We start from the raw sequence: 20,674 nt of genomic DNA, 5'->3' as shown, positions 1-20,674 counted from the left end.
GGTGGTTCATTTGCTGGACACAGCAATATATCTCTCTTTGTACAGATTTTATGGAGCCTTTGAATCCAATACAAACGAGGAATGGACATGTCTTCAGGTTTTAGAGTCAAGTCAAAAGTGGACAGTACTGAGTTGTGGTCTTGGCAGATTTCTTCCTCAGTTAACATACTGGCCTTACATGTGGCATTATTTGATATGTCACTTATACCAAGTTCTTTGATCAAACAATTTATGTAGTGATGTTTACATATAATGGTTATTATTATCGCTGCTGTTGTTGTTATTATCATTATTATTATTATTTGAGGCCTTGTCAGTGGGAACTTCAAAATTTTCATGCAGGGTACACCACCAATAACAACTAGGTCTGGAACCAAATACATTTTGATGATGATATTTTCCCTGATACTGTAAATGTCTCTCCACAGTCCACACACGGATAACATCTTAGCGCAGTACTTAGGGTGACATGCTGACCATGCTGACGGTGTGATTTGAAATAAACTTGATAAACTCAATAAATTTGATAAACTTGATGAACTCAATAAACTCAAATGGAAGTGTCTTCAGTTGATTAATTCTCGTACCATGACTACTGTTATGCTATTAAAGGACAATTACCATTACATCCTCATGTGGACAAAAAGAAAACACATGGATGTGTTGGAAAGTTATTTTTATATATTACTTTTCATATGAATCAAATCCTGAGGCCAGATATCAGAACCAATGAGAGAGAGCTATCATGCCACCATTATTACGAATCAAAAGAGGTATTTGCCTTGTCATTGCCTGGGTCAGTGAAGTGCCAAGAGCAGCCTACCGATACAACCAGGCTACAGTCAAACACGCACACACTATACAGAACATACAGGTCATATTTCCAACGATACAAAAACGCACGCACGCACGTGCGCACGCCATCTCTGTGTAACCTTGGGGGTCGGGTACTTTACCCTTCTACCTTTGGTCACTTGTACTTATCAACCACTCCTTGGTTCTGGGGATGATGTAGCTCTCTCAAAATCACAAGTCAGCTGGTTTGCTCAAGTCCTTTTTATTTATGATGGAATTAATCATAAATATACACATATAGTCCTCAGATATTTTCTTGTAGCCTGTATACCTTAAATACAACACATACTTAAAGGATATATCGAAGAGCCTGATAATATTTCTGATCCACTGTTAACTCTAATACTTTAACCCAAAGCCTGATAGAATGTCATAAACCTCATTTTAAATTAATATTTAAAACACTTTTTCCCAAAATACCCTGGTTATACATGCCCTTCCTGTTGTAGAGCATGTCCCATGCGATTAACCAAAGAATTCTTATGGCAAATATACATATACATACAGATAACTTTCAGCAGTACAATATTACAATATCAATATGTAGCAACTTGTGTGTATGCATCTGAGGACCAGGAAAAACAATACAATGAAATTTTACAATGTAATGTCTCAGATAGGACCTGTCTTGGGTTGTACCTATCTGAGACTAGTAACATGTCAAGGCTATAAAGGCATAAATGAAATCATAATCACACAATTCTTCCTTGTAAAAATTCTGCAGATTCAGATCAGTTATTTAATTGATTTGTAATGATTATGATCGTATATTGCACATTTGAACATTTTCCTTCTAGGCAAAAATCATAATAATGTTTTTTCAACATCAAGACAACATCAACTTATTATTAAGTCACTGGACCTGGATTATTGTCACATGTCTCACTGGGCAGTGATCGCATGTGCAATCTATCAACAAATATTCAAGTCATCAAACATGCCACAACATACATATTCCTAATGGTAAGACTGCTCACAAGTGTTTTCAAAGAAAACATCTGCATCTACTAATACAGTATACATATTCAAACAATCAATAAAAACCCAATGCAATGCAACGCACCATATACAACATACTGGTAACATATAACAGATAAATGTCCTCTCATTAAATTCAGTATGTTTTTCTCATATTGTTGGTATACCCATTCATATATAAATAATGTTTAAATGCATATAAATAAGCACAAAAGCATAAAACATGTAATAAAGGTAAAATCTTGAATACAACATAACATCAACATTTATACAAGAGGACACTAGTCTCTCTGGGATCACGTAAACTAAAACTGCGACATTTCAATGTTCTCTGGTCTCTGCGGAACCGATGGATAAATTAACTTTACATCCCCAACAGCAGCTGTGTGAGTAGCGATGGGATCGATTGTGGAATCATGTTTGGTCCTAAACTTCTAAGATATAACAGACTAACTGGAATCATAGCCAAAGTAAAGTGAGTAAATTTAGTTCAAGATGCCAGTTCTATTTTCAAATAGGTCTTAGAATTCCTAATTCCCTTCACAGTAATGTACACTGCCATGGCAAAGATAACCAAAACTCCTGCATAGAAGACAATATTAATATTATTGATAAACATTGGTTTGATATCTGCCAGGTTAAACTTAGTACTAACCTTCTTGACACATTACCCATGTAGATAGTTAAAAGTATGAGTCCTTTGAAGCATATGTCCGAAGAAGCATCCCTGAATCATATATGAGCTTCCTGATAGCCAGTGAATCCCTCCCACTGGAGTCGTTATTAATAAAAATAGGATCGGTTGGGTCAGTGTAGATTATCTTATTTTGTATTGCGAGTTTAACAGCTCTCCGAAGATTAATGCTTATCTTTTTTACCATACAACATATTACTCTCTCATAAATAATGTCTACCAACATTAAGTTAACCGCAGAACACAGCGCTTATGTTCATACAGTTCCAGTTCATGTGTCAATAATATGCTGTACCTGTGGGTCAGTTGAATATTTTTAAGTTAAAAGGCCTTGTTTTTAAACAGCTTCTGATTTCTTACAACTTCAACCCCAGTAATATAACCGTATGTCCCTTTTTCACTCCTATTGTTGTGTCTGTGTCAGCATCTTAACTCATGAAAAAAAAACACAACAACATTCCTTCTCCTCCACAGGAGGTATACAACAGCCTTCTGACCAGGCAAAACTCTTCTGTACAAATATGATTGGCCAATCATCTACATCCCATGACCGATTTAAAGGTCTTCACCCAATCTACAAGACAAATCGACTCTCTGTCCTTCGTCCTTCGTCTTTCAACTGTCCTCAATGTACTCAGCAACCTGAGGTAGAGAAATATCTACCTCACCACTAGAGACTGTCAGGCATCTCTAGACTTGATCTCTCAAGCTTTTCAAACAACATAGGCACCCTGTTCTTTTATGTGTTTTATCACTCTCAAATACACGTAGACATGTTCCCTCTACGTCCTTGTCGACATTATTACAGCGTGGGCATGTTACCTCCGAGGCTTATCAACATCTGATGACAGCGTAGGCATGTGACCTCCACGACTTACCATCATTTCATATTTGCGTAGGCATGTTACCTCTACGTCCTTTTCATCTTTTTTTATCTGCATAGGCATGTTACCTCTACGTCTTTTCATCATTTCTTATCTGCGTAGGCATGTTACCTCTACGTCTTTTCATCATTTCTTATCTACGTAGGCATGTTACCTCTACGTCTTTTCATCATTTCTTATCTGCGTAGGCATGTTAAATACAACACATACTTAAAGGATATATCGAATTGCCTGATAATATTTCTGATCCACTGTTAACTCTAATACTTTCTGACCCGGACTTTCAATCTATAGAGAGAACCTCTCTGTTCAGCTGTGAGTTTCCAAATCCCCACACCACTCCCGGACAACTCATAAAATACCCTTGATGATAATTTTATCTCCACCCACCAAAATAATGTTCCAAGTCATACCGAAATGACTCACATGCTCATTTCAACAGAAGTTAATTTCCAATCTCCAAATGGCAGATTCAGTTTGTGCTATCAAACTCTTCTTGTCGAAAATAACTCAGTTAACTTTCTAAGTTCATCAGTCAATCGAACAAAGTTCATGAACCTAGGATGAAAGCCATGCAGGTACTATGTCAAAATGGGATTTACTACTTTACCAAGATATCCTTAATCAGATTCCAATCAAGCAATAATTCATACAATATTTGGTCACTCCAAGACTGATTATCTATACCATCTTTTCATTTGAATCAATAGAATCGATAACCTTTTGACCTCTTGGTTGAAGCCTCACCAAGTTGTCACCTCTCAGATATCCATTTTGTATTTTAACCCAAAGCCTGATAGAATGTCATAAACCTCATTTCAAATTAATATTAAATTCACTTTTTCCCAAAATACCCTGGTTATAACTGATCACTGATGCATTCACACACATGCTGAAACAACCCTACGATGTAATTACAAAACACTTACACCCACACTGGTATTTCCATAATACTGCAACATACCCCTCACCCTCCACCCACCACAATCGATTTTCATGCATCCATATTCCAAAATAGACACACAGATCACTGATGCGGCTTGATTCCACTGTGAAGCCTCAGGTATCACTGCAGATGACGAAGTGTAAACGTTTTCTCACATTCAACACACTTATATGGCTTGATTCCACTGTGCATCCTCATGTGTCTCTGCAGAGTACATGATCCTGCAGACGTTTTCTTACACACCATGCACTGATACGGCTTGATTCCACTGTGAATCCTCATGTGTCTCCTCAGAGCACTTAAATCTGCAAATGCTTTCCCACATTGAACACACTGATAAGGTTTGTCTCCACTGTGAATCCTTATGTGTCTCTGCAGATTACCTTGAAGTGTAAATGTTTTCTCATATTCAACACACTTATAAGGCTTGATTCCACTGTGCATTCTCATGTGTGTCTGCAGGGAACCTGATAATGCAAAGGTTTTCTCACACACCATGCACTGATACGGCTTGATTCCACTGTGAATCCTCATGTGTCTCTGCAGAGTACATGATCCTGCAAACGTTTTCTTACACACCATGCACTGATAAGGCTTGATTCCACTGTGAATCCTCATGTGTCTCCTCAGAGCACTTAAATCTGCAAATGCTTTCCCACATTGAACACACTGATAAGGTTTGTCTCCACTGTGAATCCTTATGTGTCTCTGCAGATTACCTTGAAGTGTAAATGTTTTCTCACATTCAACACACTTATAAGGCTTGATTCCACTGTGCATCCTCATGTGTGTCTGCAGGGAACCTGATAATGCAAAGGTTTTCTCAAACACCATGCACTGATGCGGTTAGATTCCAGTGTGAATCCTCATGTGTGACTTCAGATGACTTGATTGTCTAAATGTTTTCTCACATTCAACACACTTATAAGGCTTGATTCCACTGTGCATCCTCATGTGTGTCTTCAGAGCATTTGAATGTCTAAATGTTTTCTCACATTCAACACACTTATAAGGCTTGATTCCAGTGTGCATTCTCATGTGTGTCTTCAGAGCACTTGATTGTCTAAATGTTTTCTCACATTCAACACACTTATAAGGCTTGATTCCACTGTGAATCCTCATGTGTGTCTGCAGATAATTTGATTTTGTAAATGTTTTCTCACATTCCACACACTTATAAGGCTTGATTCCACTGTGAATCCTCATGTGTGTCTTCAGAGCACTTGATTGTCTAAATGTTTTCTCACATTCAACACACTTATAAGGCTTGATTCCACTGTGCATCCTCATGTGTGTCTTCAAATGACTTGATTGTCTAAATGTTTTCTCACATTCAACACACTTATAAGGCTTGATTCCACTGTGCATCCTCATGTGTGTCTTCAGAGTACATGATCCTGCAAACGTTTTCTTACACACCATGCACTGATATGGCTTGATTCCACTGTGAATCCTCATGTGTGACTTCAGAGCACTTAAAGCTGCAAATGCTTTCTCACATTCAACACACTTATAAGGCTTGATTCCAGTGTGCATTCTCATGTGTCTCTGCAGAGTACATGATCCTGCAAACGTTTTCTTACACACCATGCACTGATACGGCTTGATTCCACTGTGAATCCTCATGTGTCTCCTCAGAGCACTTAAATCTGCAAATGTTTTCCCACATTGAACACACTGATAAGGTTTGTCTCCACTGTGAATCCTCATGTGTCTCTGCAGATTACCTTGAAGTGTAAATGTTTTCTCACATTCAACACACTTATAAGGCTTGATTCCACTGTGCATCCTCATGTGTGTCTGCAGAGAACCTGATAATGCAAAGGTTTTCTCACACACAATGCACTTATACGGCTTGATTCCACTGTGAATCCTCATGTGTGTCTTCAGAGCACTTGATTGTCTAAATGTTTTCTCACATTCAACACACTTATAAGGCTTGATTCCACTGTGCATCCTCATGTGTACCTGCAGAGTACATGATCCTGCAAAAGTTTTCTCACACACCATGCACTGATACGGCTTGATTCCACTGTGAATCCTCATGTGTGACTTCAGATGACTTGATTTTGTAAATGTTTTCTCACATTCAACACACTTATAAGGCTTGATTCCAGTGTGAATCCTCATGTGTGTCTGCAGAGACCATGATTCTGCAAATGTTTTCTCACACACCATGCACTGATGCGGCTTGATTCCACTATGAATCCTCATGTGTGACCTCAGAGCACTTGATCCTGTAAACGTTTTCTCACATTCAACACACTTATAAGGTTTAACTCCACTGTGTTTCCTCATGTGTGCCTGCAGAGTACATGATTGTGTAAATGTTTTTTCACACACCATGCACTGATAAGGTTTGATTCCACTGTGAATCATCATGTGTATCTTCAGATGACTTGATTTTGTATATGATTTCTCACATTCAACACACTTGTAAGGCCTGATTCCGCTGTGAATATTCATGTGTGACTTCAGGGAATGTGGTTGTGTGAATCTTTTCCCACATTCAACACACTGATAAGGCTTGATTCCACTGTGAATCTTCATGTGTGTCTTCAGAGCACTTGATCCTGTAAAGGTTTTCCCACATTCAACACACTTGTAAGGTTTAACTCCACTGTGTTTCCTCATGTGTGCCTGCAGAGTACATGATCGTTCAAACGTCTTCTGACACACGATGCACAGATAAGGCTTGATTCCACTGTGAATAATCATGTGTGACCTCGGGGTACTTAACTGTGTAAATCTTTCCCCACATTCAACACACTGATATTGCTTGATTCCACTGTGAGTGCTCATGTATGACCTCTGTGAACCAGATCGTGTTAACGTCTTCCCACATTCAACACATTTACATGGCTTCACTTCACTGTGACAAACGTTTTTCATATCACCTGATGTAATAAATGTTTTCCCGTTCTCACTACACGTTTGAGACTGACCCCCACAATATTTATGTTTCTTGAGATCACCTGTTTCCAGGGTGTCAGCAATATATTGATTCTTGATATCACCTGTTTCCAGAGTGTCAGTAACAGATTGATTCTTGTGATCACCTGTTTCCAGGGTGTCAGCAACAGATTGTTTCTTGAGATCACCTGTTTCCAGGGTGTCAGTAACAGATTGATTCTTGAGATCACCTGTTTCAAGGGTGTCAGCAACAGATTGTTTCTTGAGATCACCTGTTTCCAGCGTGTCAGAAACAGATTGATTCTTGAGATCACCTGTTTCCAGTGAGTCAGTAACAGATTGTTTCTTGAGATCACCTGTTTCTTGCATGTCAGTAACAGATTGTTTCTTGAGATCACCTGTTTCCAGGGTGTCAGTAACAGATTGATTCTTGAGATCACCTGTTTCCAGCCGGTCAGTAACAGATTGATTCTTGAGATCACCTGTTTCCAGGGAGTCAGCAACAGATTGTTTCTTGAGATCACCTGTTTCCAGGGTGTCAGTAACAGATTGTTTCTTGAGATCACCTGTTTCCAGGGTGTCAGTAACAGATTGATTCTGGAGATCACCTGTTTCCAGAGAGTCAGCAACAGATTGATTCTTGAGATCACCTGTTTCCAGAGAGTCAGCAACAGATTGATTCTTGAGATCACCTGTTTCCAAGGTGTCAGTAACAGATTGATTCTTGAGATCACCTGTTTTCAACATGTCAGTAACAGATTGTTCCTTGAGATCACCTGTTATCAGTGTGTCAGTAATAGATTGTTTCTGGAGATCACCTGTTTCCAGGGTGTCAGTAACAGTTTTTTCCTTGAGATTACCTGTTTCCAGGGTTTCAGTAACAGATTGTTTCTTGAGATCCAGCAATACTCTCTCACCATCCGTGATTACATATGTTTCAGTAAGAGAGCCAGGATTCTGTGTTTGGCCTTGTATTTCCATTATATGCTTGAGTGTGTTGAGATGATTACTGAAAACATAAAGAAGTTGTCACTTTCCTTTTCAAACTAATGCATTTGCTACAGATGTTTCCAAATAAAGCAACAAAACCCTTTCCATATCCCAAAGAAAAAGAGTTGAATCACCGGTGACACCTGTCACAAACACATGCAAAGGCAAGTCAATTGTTCACCTGAAAAAACACGGGAACATATGGTACAAGTCAAAATAGGGAATTTCATCGGACATCATTCTTCTCAAATTTGGAAATGTCTTCTACATGTCTGCCATAAAACTTCTTGAAAGCTTTACTGAGGCCTTTAATGTTGTAACCTTGATCAAACAACTTCTGAGCAAGAGTCGTCAAGAGCATTCTTGATTACATCTCAAATGTTGTGAAAAGTAAACACCAAAGGTTGGAGCTGCTGGAATATTGCTCGACATGAAGGGAAAGTTGACTTTGGGAAAGCTGAAGTCATCCCTCTTGTCATACCGTCTTGTGGAGAGTGTTTAGTCACTCTGAATCTTTATGCATGGATCTAAATATTGAGACGGATGAGGCGGCCTCTCCTTTCTTTCTAGTTCAGGTGGGTAAATCAGTAGAAGGGATCTGGCTATTTGATTGTTATTGAACCATATCAGATCATCGATGTACCTGAAGCTTAAGTTAAACTTCGTGGCCAAATAACCTTATTTTGACTTTGCCAATCTGAACAGAAATATGCATAAAGAAACAAATCCGCAAGGAGGGGAGCACAATTGATGTCCATGGGTATGCCTACGTCTTGCCTAAATGTCTAATCCCCAAATGTTACGTAGATCTTATCAATGAGGAAGTCCAGCATCTCACATGTCGTTTTCTCCGTAAACTTCAGATGGCAATTCTTTTCATTTTTGAAATTGTGTTCACCACGTTTTGTAACAAAAGCCCTATTAATCAAAGAAGTTTTTCCTTAAGTTTGTCATGTGGGATAGTGGTGTACAAAGTTGAAAAACCAAATGTCTTGACAGAATGGAACTTGGTTCTTTTCTGAAATTGCAAAAAGTCAAGCAAATCTTTTGAGCTTTTGAAAAATTCACATGGTATGAATTCCACTTGTCTCAAATACTTTCTGTGGTGGTACATTTGCTGGACACAGCAATATATCTCTCTTTGTACAGATTTTTATGGAGCTTTGGAATCCAATACAAACGAGGAATGGACATGTCTTCAGGTTTTAGAGTCAAGTCAAAAGTGGACAGTACTGATTTGTGGTCTTGGCAGATTTCTTCCTCAGTTAACATACTGGCCTTGTATGTTGCATTATTTGATATGTCACTTATACCAAGTTATTTGATCAAACAATTAATGTAGTGATGCTTACATACAATGGTTATTATTATTATTATTATTATTATTATTATATGAGGCCTTGTCAGTGGGAACTTCAAAATTTTCATGCAGGGTACACCACCAATAACAACTAGGGCTGGAACCAAATACATTTTGATGATGATATTATACCTGATACTGTAAATGTCTCTCCACAGTCCACACACTGATAACATCTTAGCGCAGTACTTAGGGTGACATGCTGACCATGCTGACGGTGTGATTTGAAATAAACTTGATAAACTTGATAAAGTCAATAAACCTGGATGTGTTGGAAAGTTATATACAAATGGTATGTTCCATAAAATTAATTAAAAACAAAGAATATATTCTTTTCTTTTTTGCCCGATATTTACAAACCAAAAAACATAATTGAAATTAATAGAAATGTCTTCCAAATTTTTTGATCTTTTGATGATTAATTTCAAAATTAATTTGTCATTAAAGTGGTCGTTTAATTCTATTTATTATGCACAGATTTTGTGACAATAGTGAGCTGATATGGAATATTAACGCACATATCTCTTTTGAAAATGGGTTGCGTGTCACTGTTTACCATCTTTACATTTCGCCCATGTGACCACAGCAAAAATACATGATTGAAATTAATGACTAACACCTTCCAAATTATTAAATCTTCTTGTGATTAATTTCATAATGTAATAATATATCAAATACAAAATACATTACTTTTCATATGAATCAAATCCAGAGGCCAGATATCAGAACCAATGAAACTGAGCTATCATGCCACCATTATTACGAATTAAAAGAGGTATTTGCCTAGTTATTATACAGGGCGTTCAATATATCCACCAAACCCAGCATATAACAATGGTTGAGAATAGGAAGCATAACCTGTGGCATCTACGTCATCACATTTGCTAATATTTGGATGCTAACGAAATGTCTACGTCATCACGATTGCTAATATTTGGATGCTAACGAAATGTCTTCGTCATCACATTTGCTAATATTTGGATGCTAACGAAATGTCTACGTCATCACATTTGCTAATATTTGGATGCTAACGAAATGTCATTAATGTGGTCATTTCATTTTATATATTATCGATACAATCTTGTCACAATAGTGAGCTGACATGAAATATTAACACACATATCTCTTTTGACAATAGGATATGTGTCACTTTTTACATTTCGCCTATGTGACGACGTTCTTCTTGTCTCAAAACAGCTTAAATGTTTTCCTTTACTAACAGTAACAATTGGTCTTATTCTCATGACTTATACATTGCAATAGTAAAGTTTGAAAAGGCCAAGAGCATATTCTAAACATGAGTTCTAGTGTCTATCTGCTGTAGATACAGAAACAGCTGATAAAGTGTGTCCGCCAGGTTCCTTTGTCCAGTGGAGGTCGCTATTGTGGTGTCATTGCCTGGGTCAGTGAAGTGCCAAGAGCAGCCTACCTGTACAACCAGGCTAGTCGCCAGCAGAGAGAAATAGGGGGTTGGGTCAAAAACTGAATCACTGACAAACGAGACAGACGTTATCAAATGATCTACCCTCATTGACATTTGCGATGTAATCTTATAATCTGTGGCATATCCTTAATCTCGAGGCTGCCGGCTTTGAGATACATCTGCTTTTGAGCAAGTTACATTCATGTTTTCCCTTATAATACCGTTTATTGTCTTATAGTAGAATACAAGAACAAGATGGTAATACAAGTATTGAGACGTCCATTGCTGTTCAAATGCAGTTATAATGACATTTACAGTTACATTTCAGTTGGTGAACAGTCAAACATACACTGACTATATAGAACATATAGGTCATATGATAAAAACACATAAACACACACACACACACACACACACACACTGCCATCACATATCACTCATGCATTCACACACACATACACACACACAGCCATCATATATCACTTATGCATTCACACACATGCTGAAACAACCCTAAGACGTAATTATACATCCCCCCCCCATCCCTCCACCAGCGGAAACACTTACACCAATGCTGGTAGTTCCATGATACTGGTATATATTTACACATCACCCCCATCCCTCCACCCACCAGCCGAAACACTTACACCAATGCTGGTAGTTCCATGATACTGGTACATAATTACACATCACCCCCATCATCCACTCCCCACACCAGCCCACCTCCACCCATCAGCCAAAAAACTTACACCAATGCTGGTATTTCCTTAATACTGGTACATAATTACACATATCCCTCTACCATGTCTACCTCCCCAATCTAGATTTTCACGCATCCATATTCCAAAATAGACACACAGATCACTGATGTGGCTTGATTTCACTGTGAATCCTCATGTGTGTCGTCAGTTGACCTGATTGGGTAAATGTTTTCTCACATTCAACACACTTATAAGGCTTGATTCCACTGTGCATCCTCATGTGTGTCTGCAGAGAACCTGATTCTGCAAATGTTTTCTCACACACCATGCACTGATAAGGCTTGATTCCACTGTGAATCCTCATATGGATCTTCAGATTACCTAATTCTGCAAAAGTTTTCTCACATTCAACACACTGATAAGGTTTGTCTTCACTGTGAATCCTCATGTGTCTCCTCAGAGTATTTAAATCTGCAAAAGCTTTCCCACATTGAACACACTGATAAGGTTTGTCTCCACTGTGAATCCTCATGTGTCTCTGCAGAGTACATGGAACTGTAAATGTTTTCTCACACACCATGCACTGATAAGGCTTGATTCCACTGTGAGTCCTCATGTGTCTCTGCAGAGTACCTTTAAGTGTAAATGTTTTCTCACACATGGTGCACTGATAAGGCTTGATTCCACTGTGAATCCTCATGTGTGACTGCAGGCTACTTGACTTTGTAAATACCTTCCCACATTCAACACACTGATAAGGCTTGATTACACTATGAATCCTCATGTGTTTCCGCAGAATACATGGAAGTGTAAATTTTTTCTCACATACAGTGCACTGATAGGGCTTGATTCCACTGTGAGTATTCATGTGTGACTGCAAGCTACTTGACTGTGTAAATACTTTCCCACATTCAACACACTGATAAGGCTTCATACCACTGTGAATCCTCATATGGGTCTTCAGAGAAGACGATTGTGTAAATGTTTTCTCACACACAGTGCACTGATATGGCTTGATTCCACTGTGAATCCTCAAGTGTGACTGCAAGCTACTTGACTGTATAAATACTTTCCCACATTCAACACACTGATAAGGCTTCATACCACTGTGAATCCTCATGTGTGACTGCAGATGACCTGATTGTGTAAATGTTTTCTCACACACGGTGCACTGATAAGGCTTGATTCCACTGTGAATCCTCATGTGTGACTGCAGCTCACTTGACCTTATAAATGCTTTCCCACATTCAACACACTGATGAGGCTTGATTCCAGTGTGAATCCTCATGTGTGAATTCAGGCCACTTGACTGTGTAAATACTTTCCCACATTCAACACACTGATAAGGTTTGATTCCAGTGTGAATCCTCATGTGTTTCTGGAGAGTACCTGATGCTGTAAATGTTTTCTCACACACGGTGCACTGATGAGGCTTGATTCCACTGTGATTCAGCATGTGTGTCTGCAGGTAACGTGACTCCTTAAACGCTTTCCCACATTCAACACATTGATGAGGCTTGATTCCAGTGTGATTCAGCATGTGTGTCTGCAGCTCATGTGACTTTTTAAATGCTTTCCCACATTCAACACATTGATGAGGCTTGAAATCACTGTGAGTCCTCATGTGTGACTTCAGAGCACTTGATAGTGTATATGCTTTCCCACATTCAACACACTGATAAGGCTTGATTCCACCGTGAATTCTCATGTGTTTCTGGAGAGTACCTGATACTGTAAATGTTTTCTCACACACCATGCACTGATAAGGCTTGATTCCACTGTGAATCCTCATGTGTGTCTTCAGATTACCTGATCGCGTAAATGTTTTCTCACACACCATGCACTGATAAGGCTTGATTCCACTGTGAAGCCTCATGTGTGTCTTCAGATTACCTGATTGTGTAAATGTCTTCCCACATTCAACACAATTATGAGGCTTGACTTCACTGTGACAAAAGGTGTCCTTTTTCATATCACCAGACTTAATGAATGTTTTCCCATTCTCACTACACGTTTGAGACTGCTTTGCTTGACCTCCACAAGATTTATGTTTCTTGAGATCACCTGTTTCCAGCGTGTCAGTAGCAGATTGTTCCTTGAGATCACCTATTTCCAGCATTTCAGTAGCAGACTTTTCCTTGAGATCACCTGTTTCCAGGGTGTCAGTAACAGATTGTTTCTGGAGATCACGTGTTTCCAGCATGTCAGTAGCAGATTGTTTCTGGAGATCACCTGTTTCCAGGGTGTCAGTAGCAGATTTTTCCTTGAGATCACCTGTTTCCAGCATGTCAGTAGCAGATTGTTTCTGGAGATCACCTGTTTCCAGCATGTCAGTAGCAGACTGTTCCTTGAGATCACCTGTTTCCAGGGTGTCAGTAGCAGATAGTTTCTTGAGATCACCTGTTTCCAGCGTGTCAGCAACAGATTGTTCCTTGAGATCACCTGTTTCCAGCATTTCAGTAGCAGACTGTTCCTTGAGATCACCTGTTTCCAGGGTGTCAGTAACAGATTGTTTCTGGAGATCACGTGTTTCCAGCATGTCAGTAGCAGATTGTTTCTGGAGATCACCTGTTTCCAGCGTGTCAGTAGCAGATTGTTTCTGGAGATCACCTGTTTCCAGCATGTCAGTAACAGATTGTTCCTTGAGATCACCTGTTTCCAGGGTGTCAGTAACAGATTGTTTCTGGAGATCACGTGTTTCCAGCATGTCAGTAGCAGATTGTTTCTGGAGATCACCTGTTTCCAGCGTGTCAGTAGCAGATTGTTTCTGGAGATCACCTGTTTTCAGCGTGTCAGTAACAGATTGTTTCTGGGGATCACTTGTTTCAGGCGTGTCAGTAACAGAGTATTTCTGGAGATCACCTGTTTCCAGCGTGTCAGCAGCAGAGTATTTCTTGAGATCCAGCAATACTCTCTCACCATCCGTCATTACACATGTTTCAGTAGGAGAGCCAGGACTCTGTGTTTGGCCTTGTATTTCCATTATATGCTTGAGTGTGTTGAGATGTTTACTGAAAACACAAAGAAGTTGTCACTTTCCTTTGCAAGTTAATGCATTTTCTCCAGATTTTCCATATATAGCGACAAAACCCTTTCCATATCCAAAAGAAAAAGAGTCGATAGTACGACTCCGACTATATCATGAGCATGTGTTTATGAATCACTGTCAAATAGTAATGATACCAGGTGTTCTCGAAAAGGTGAGTGCCTCCTGCCCCACCGGTGACACCTGTCACAAACACATGCAGAGGCAAGTCAATTGTTCACCTGAAAAAAACATGGGAACATATGATACAAGTCAAAATAGGGAATTTCATCGGACATCATTCTTCTCAAATTTGGAAATGTCTTCCACATGTCTACCATAAAACTTCTTGAAAGCTTTACTGAGACCTTTAATGTTGTAACCTTGATCAAACAACTTCTGACAAGAGTCGTATGACCATGATGACTGTCTTTGAAATCTAGGTAGAAAGAGCATGCTTGATTGTATCTCAAATGTTGTGAAAAGTAAACACCAAACATGCCAAAGGCTGGAGATGCTGGAATATTGCTCGACATGAAGGGAAAGTTGAAGTCACCTCTCTTGTCATACTGTCTTGTGGAGAGTGTTTTGTCACTCTGAATCTTTATGCATGGATCTAAATATTGAGACAGATGAGGCGGCCTCACTGGTCTCCTTTTTTCCTGGTTCAGGTGGGTAAATCAGTAGAAGGGATTTGGCTATTTGATTGTTATTGAACCATATCAGATCATCGATATACCTGAAGCTTAAGTTAAACTTCGTGGCCAAATAACCTTGTTTTGACTTTCCCAATCTGAACAGAAATATGCATAAAGAAACAGATCCGCAAGGAGGGGAGCACAATTGGTGCCCATGGGTATGCCTACGTCTTGCCTCATTGTCTAAACTCCAAATTTTATGTAGATGTTATCAATGAGGAAGTCCGGCATTTCACATATTGTTTTCTCAGTATACTTCAGATGGCATTTCCTTTCATTTTTCACAAATTGTCCTGAACCTGAAATTGTGTTCACCAAATTTTGTAACAAAAGCCCTATTAATCAAAGAAGTTTTCCCTTAAGTTTGGCATGTGGGATAGTGGTGTACAAAGTTGAAAAACAGAAATGTCTTGACAGAATGGAACTTGGTTCTTTTCTGAGATTGCAAAAAGTCAAGCAAATCTTTTGAGCTTTTGAAAAATCCAAATGGTATGAATTCCACTTGTCTCAAATACTTTCTGTGGTGGTACATTTGCTGGACACAGCAATATATCTCTCTTTGTACAGATTTTTATGGAGCTTTGGAATCCAGTACAAAAGAGGAATGGACATGTCTTCAGGTTTTAGAGTCAAGTCAAAAGTGGACAGTAGTGAGTTGTGGTTTTGGCAGATTCCTTCCTCAGTTAACATACTGGCCTGATATGTGGTATTATGTGATATGTCACTTATACCAAGTTCTTTGATCAAACAATTTATAAGATATTATTATAGGATATGTGTCACTTCTTACATTTCGCCTATGTGACGAGGTTCTTCATGTCTCGAAACAGCTTAAATGTTTTCCTTTACTGTATACATTGCAATAGTAAAGTTTGAAAAGGCCAAGAGCATATTCTACACATCAGTTCTTTGTCCAGTGGAGGTCGCTATTGTGGTGTCATTGCCTGGGTCAGTGAAGTGTCTAGAGCAGCCTACCTGTACAACCAGGCTAGTCACCAGGAGAGAGAAATAAGGAGTGGGTCAAAAACAGATCACTGACAAAGGAGACAAAGCAGACGTTATCAAATGATCTACCCTCAGTGACATTCGTGATCCTATCTTATCTGTGGCAGATCCTTACACTCGAGGCTGCCAGCTTTGAGACACATCTGCTTTTGAGCAAGTTACATTCATGTTTTCCCTTATAATACCGTTTATTGTCTTATAGTAGAATACAAGAACAAGAAGGTAATACAAGTATTGAGATGTCCATTGCTGTTCAAATGCAGTTATAATGACATTTACAGTTACATTTCAGTTGGTGAACAGTCAAACATACACTGATTATATAGAACATATAGGTCATATGATAAAAACACATAAACACACACACACACACACACACACACTGCCATCACATATCACTCATGCATTCACACACACATACACACACACAGCCATCATATATCACTTATGCATTCACACACATGCTGAAACAACCCTAAGACGTAATTATACATCCCCCTCCCATCCCTCCACCAGCCGAAACACTTACACCAATGCTGGTAGTTCCATGATACTGGTATATATTTACACATCACCCCCATCCCTCCACCCACCAGCCGAAACACTTACACCAATGCTGGTAGTTCCATGATACTGGTACATAATTACACATCACCCCCATCATCCACTCCCCACACCAGCCCACCTCCACCCATCAGCCAAAAAACTTACACCAATGCTGGTATTTCCTTAATACTGGTACATAATTACACATATCCCTCTACCATGTCTACCTCCCCAATCTAGATTTTCACGCATCCATATTCCAAAATAGACACACAGATCACTGATGTGGCTTGATTTCACTGTGAATCCTCATGTGTGTCGTCAGTTGACCTGATTGGGTAAATGTTTTCTCACATTCAACACACTTATAAGGCTTGATTCCACTGTGCATCCTCATGTGTGTCTGCAGAGAACCTGATTCTGCAAATGTTTTCTCACACACCATGCACTGATAAGGCTTGATTCCACTGTGAATCCTCATATGGATCTTCAGATTACCTAATTCTGCAAAAGTTTTCTCACATTCAACACACTGATAAGGTTTGTCTCCACTGTGAATCCTCATGTGTCTCCTCAGAGTATTTAAATCTGCAAAAGCTTTCCCACATTGAACACACTGATAAGGTTTGTCTCCACTGTGAATCCTCATGTGTCTCTGCAGAGTACATGGAACTGTAAATGTTTTCTCACACACCATGCACTGATAAGGCTTGATTCCACTGTGAGTCCTCATGTGTCTCTGCAGAGTACCTTTAAGTGTAAATGTTTTCTCACACATGGTGCACTGATAAGGCTTGATTCCACTGTGAATCCTCATGTGTGACTGCAGGCTACTTGACTTTGTAAATACCTTCCCACATTCAACACACTGATAAGGCTTGATTACACTATGAATCCTCATGTGTTTCCGCAGAATACATGGAAGTGTAAATTTTTTCTCACATACAGTGCACTGATAGGGCTTGATTCCACTGTGAGTATTCATGTGTGACTGCAAGCTACTTGACTGTGTAAATACTTTCCCACATTCAACACACTGATAAGGCTTCATACCACTGTGAATCCTCATATGGGTCTTCAGAGAAGACGATTGTGTAAATGTTTTCTCACACACAGTGCACTGATATGGCTTGATTCCACTGTGAATCCTCAAGTGTGACTGCAAGCTACTTGACTGTATAAATACTTTCCCACATTCAACACACTGATAAGGCTTCATACCACTGTGAATCCTCATGTGTGACTGCAGATGACCTGATTGTGTAAATGTTTTCTCACACACGGTGCACTGATAAGGCTTGATTCCACTGTGAATCCTCATGTGTGACTGCAGCTCACTTGACCTTATAAATGCTTTCCCACATTCAACACACTGATGAGGCTTGATTCCAGTGTGAATCCTCATGTGTGAATTCAGGCCACTTGACTGTGTAAATACTTTCCCACATTCAACACACTGATAAGGTTTGATTCCAGTGTGAATCCTCATGTGTTTCTGGAGAGTACCTGATGCTGTAAATGTTTTCTCACACACGGTGCACTGATGAGGCTTGATTCCACTGTGATTCAGCATGTGTGTCTGCAGGTAACGTGACTCCTTAAACGCTTTCCCACATTCAACACATTGATGAGGCTTGATTCCAGTGTGATTCAGCATGTGTGTCTGCAGCTCATGTGACTTTTTAAATGCTTTCCCACATTCAACACATTGATGAGGCTTGAAATCACTGTGAGTCCTCATGTGTGACTTCAGAGCACTTGATAGTGTATATGCTTTCCCACATTCAACACACTGATAAGGCTTGATTCCACCGTGAATTCTCATGTGTTTCTGGAGAGTACCTGATACTGTAAATGTTTTCTCACACACCATGCACTGATAAGGCTTGATTCCACTGTGAATCCTCATGTGTGTCTTCAGATTACCTGATCGCGTAAATGTTTTCTCACACACCATGCACTGATAAGGCTTGATTCCACTGTGAAGCCTCATGTGTGTCTTCAGATTACCTGATTGTGTAAATGTCTTCCCACATTCAACACAATTATGAGGCTTGACTTCACTGTGACAAAAGGTGTCCTTTTTCATATCACCAGACTTAATGAATGTTTTCCCATTCTCACTACACGTTTGAGACTGCTTTGCTTGACCTCCACAAGATTTATGTTTCTTGAGATCACCTGTTTCCAGCGTGTCAGTAGCAGATTGTTCCTTGAGATCACCTATTTCCAGCATTTCAGTAGCAGACTTTTCCTTGAGATCACCTGTTTCCAGGGTGTCAGTAACAGATTGTTTCTGGAGATCACGTGTTTCCAGCATGTCAGTAGCAGATTGTTTCTGGAGATCACCTGTTTCCAGGGTGTCAGTAGCAGATTTTTCCTTGAGATCACCTGTTTCCAGCATGTCAGTAGCAGATTGTTTCTGGAGATCACCTGTTTCCAGCATGTCAGTAGCAGACTGTTCCTTGAGATCACCTGTTTCCAGGGTGTCAGTAGCAGATAGTTTCTTGAGATCACCTGTTTCCAGCGTGTCAGCAACAGATTGTTCCTTGAGATCACCTGTTTCCAGCATTTCAGTAGCAGACTGTTCCTTGAGATCACCTGTTTCCAGGGTGTCAGTAACAGATTGTTTCTGGAGATCACGTGTTTCCAGCATGTCAGTAGCAGATTGTTTCTGGAGATCACCTGTTTCCAGCGTGTCAGTAGCAGATTGTTTCTGGAGATCACCTGTTTCCAGCATGTCAGTAACAGATTGTTCCTTGAGATCACCTGTTTCCAGGGTGTCAGTAACAGATTGTTTCTGGAGATCACGTGTTTCCAGCATGTCAGTAGCAGATTGTTTCTGGAGATCACCTGTTTCCAGCGTGTCAGTAGCAGATTGTTTCTGGAGATCACCTGTTTTCAGCGTGTCAGTAACAGATTGTTTCTGGGGATCACTTGTTTCAGGCGTGTCAGTAACAGAGTATTTCTGGAGATCACCTGTTTCCAGCGTGTCAGCAGCAGAGTATTTCTTGAGATCCAGCAATACTCTCTCACCATCCGTCATTACACATGTTTCAGTAGGAGAGCCAGGACTCTGTGTTTGGCCTTGTATTTCCATTATATGCTTGAGTGTGTTGAGATGTTTACTGAAAACACAAAGAAGTTGTCACTTTCCTTTGCAAGTTAATGCATTTTCTCCAGATTTTCCATATATAGCGACAAAACCCTTTCCATATCCAAAAGAAAAAGAGTCGATAGTACGACTCCGACTATATCATGAGCATGTGTTTATGAATCACTGTCAAATAGTAATGATACCAGGTGTTCTCGAAAAGGTGAGTGCCTCCTGCCCCACCGGTGACACCTGTCACAAACACATGCAGAGGCAAGTCAATTGTTCACCTGAAAAAAACATGGGAACATATGATACAAGTCAAAATAGGGAATTTCATCGGACATCATTCTTCTCAAATTTGGAAATGTCTTCCACATGTCTACCATAAAACTTCTTGAAAGCTTTACTGAGACCTTTAATGTTGTAACCTTGATCAAACAACTTCTGACAAGAGTCGTATGACCATGATGACTGTCTTTGAAATCTAGGTAGAAAGAGCATGCTTGATTGTATCTCAAATGTTGTGAAAAGTAAACACCAAACATGCCAAAGGCTGGAG

General features: G+C 39.6%; 3 protein-coding genes across 3 annotated transcripts; all 3 read right to left on the bottom strand.

Annotated features, from left to right (window-relative positions):
- Positions 1-4,477: 4,477 nt before the first annotated feature.
- On the bottom strand, positions 4,478-8,251 carry LOC139456019 (zinc finger protein 585A-like). Its single transcript, XM_071237537.1, has 2 exons — positions 5,521-8,251; positions 4,478-5,160 (listed from the first exon to the last, which is right to left on the bottom strand). The coding sequence occupies exons 1-2, from the start codon at positions 8,249-8,251 to the stop codon at positions 4,478-4,480; spliced, it is 3,414 nt and encodes a 1,137-aa protein (XP_071093638.1).
- Positions 8,252-11,333: 3,082 nt separating this feature from the next.
- On the bottom strand, positions 11,334-14,917 carry LOC139456086 (zinc finger protein 420-like). Its single transcript, XM_071237607.1, has one exon. The coding sequence runs from the start codon at positions 14,725-14,727 to the stop codon at positions 11,905-11,907; it is 2,823 nt and encodes a 940-aa protein (XP_071093708.1). The 5' UTR covers positions 14,728-14,917; the 3' UTR covers positions 11,334-11,904.
- Positions 14,918-16,758: 1,841 nt separating this feature from the next.
- On the bottom strand, positions 16,759-20,064 carry LOC139456018 (zinc finger protein 420-like). Its single transcript, XM_071237536.1, has 3 exons — positions 18,609-20,064; positions 17,965-18,524; positions 16,759-17,886 (listed from the first exon to the last, which is right to left on the bottom strand). Exons 1-3 carry the CDS (start codon positions 20,062-20,064, stop codon positions 17,296-17,298), a joined length of 2,607 nt encoding a protein of 868 aa, XP_071093637.1. The 3' UTR covers positions 16,759-17,295.
- Between the last annotated feature and the right edge of the window lie 610 nt (positions 20,065-20,674).

The sequence above is a fragment of the Haliotis cracherodii genome, unplaced genomic scaffold (assembly GCF_022045235.1).
Source record: "Haliotis cracherodii isolate W230 unplaced genomic scaffold, xgHalCrac1.p SCAF_11, whole genome shotgun sequence".
In the NCBI taxonomy this organism is placed as follows: domain Eukaryota; kingdom Metazoa; phylum Mollusca; class Gastropoda; order Lepetellida; family Haliotidae; genus Haliotis; species Haliotis cracherodii.
Note: the sequence above shows the minus strand (reverse complement) of the source record. Positions and strands in the feature narration are given on the sequence as shown.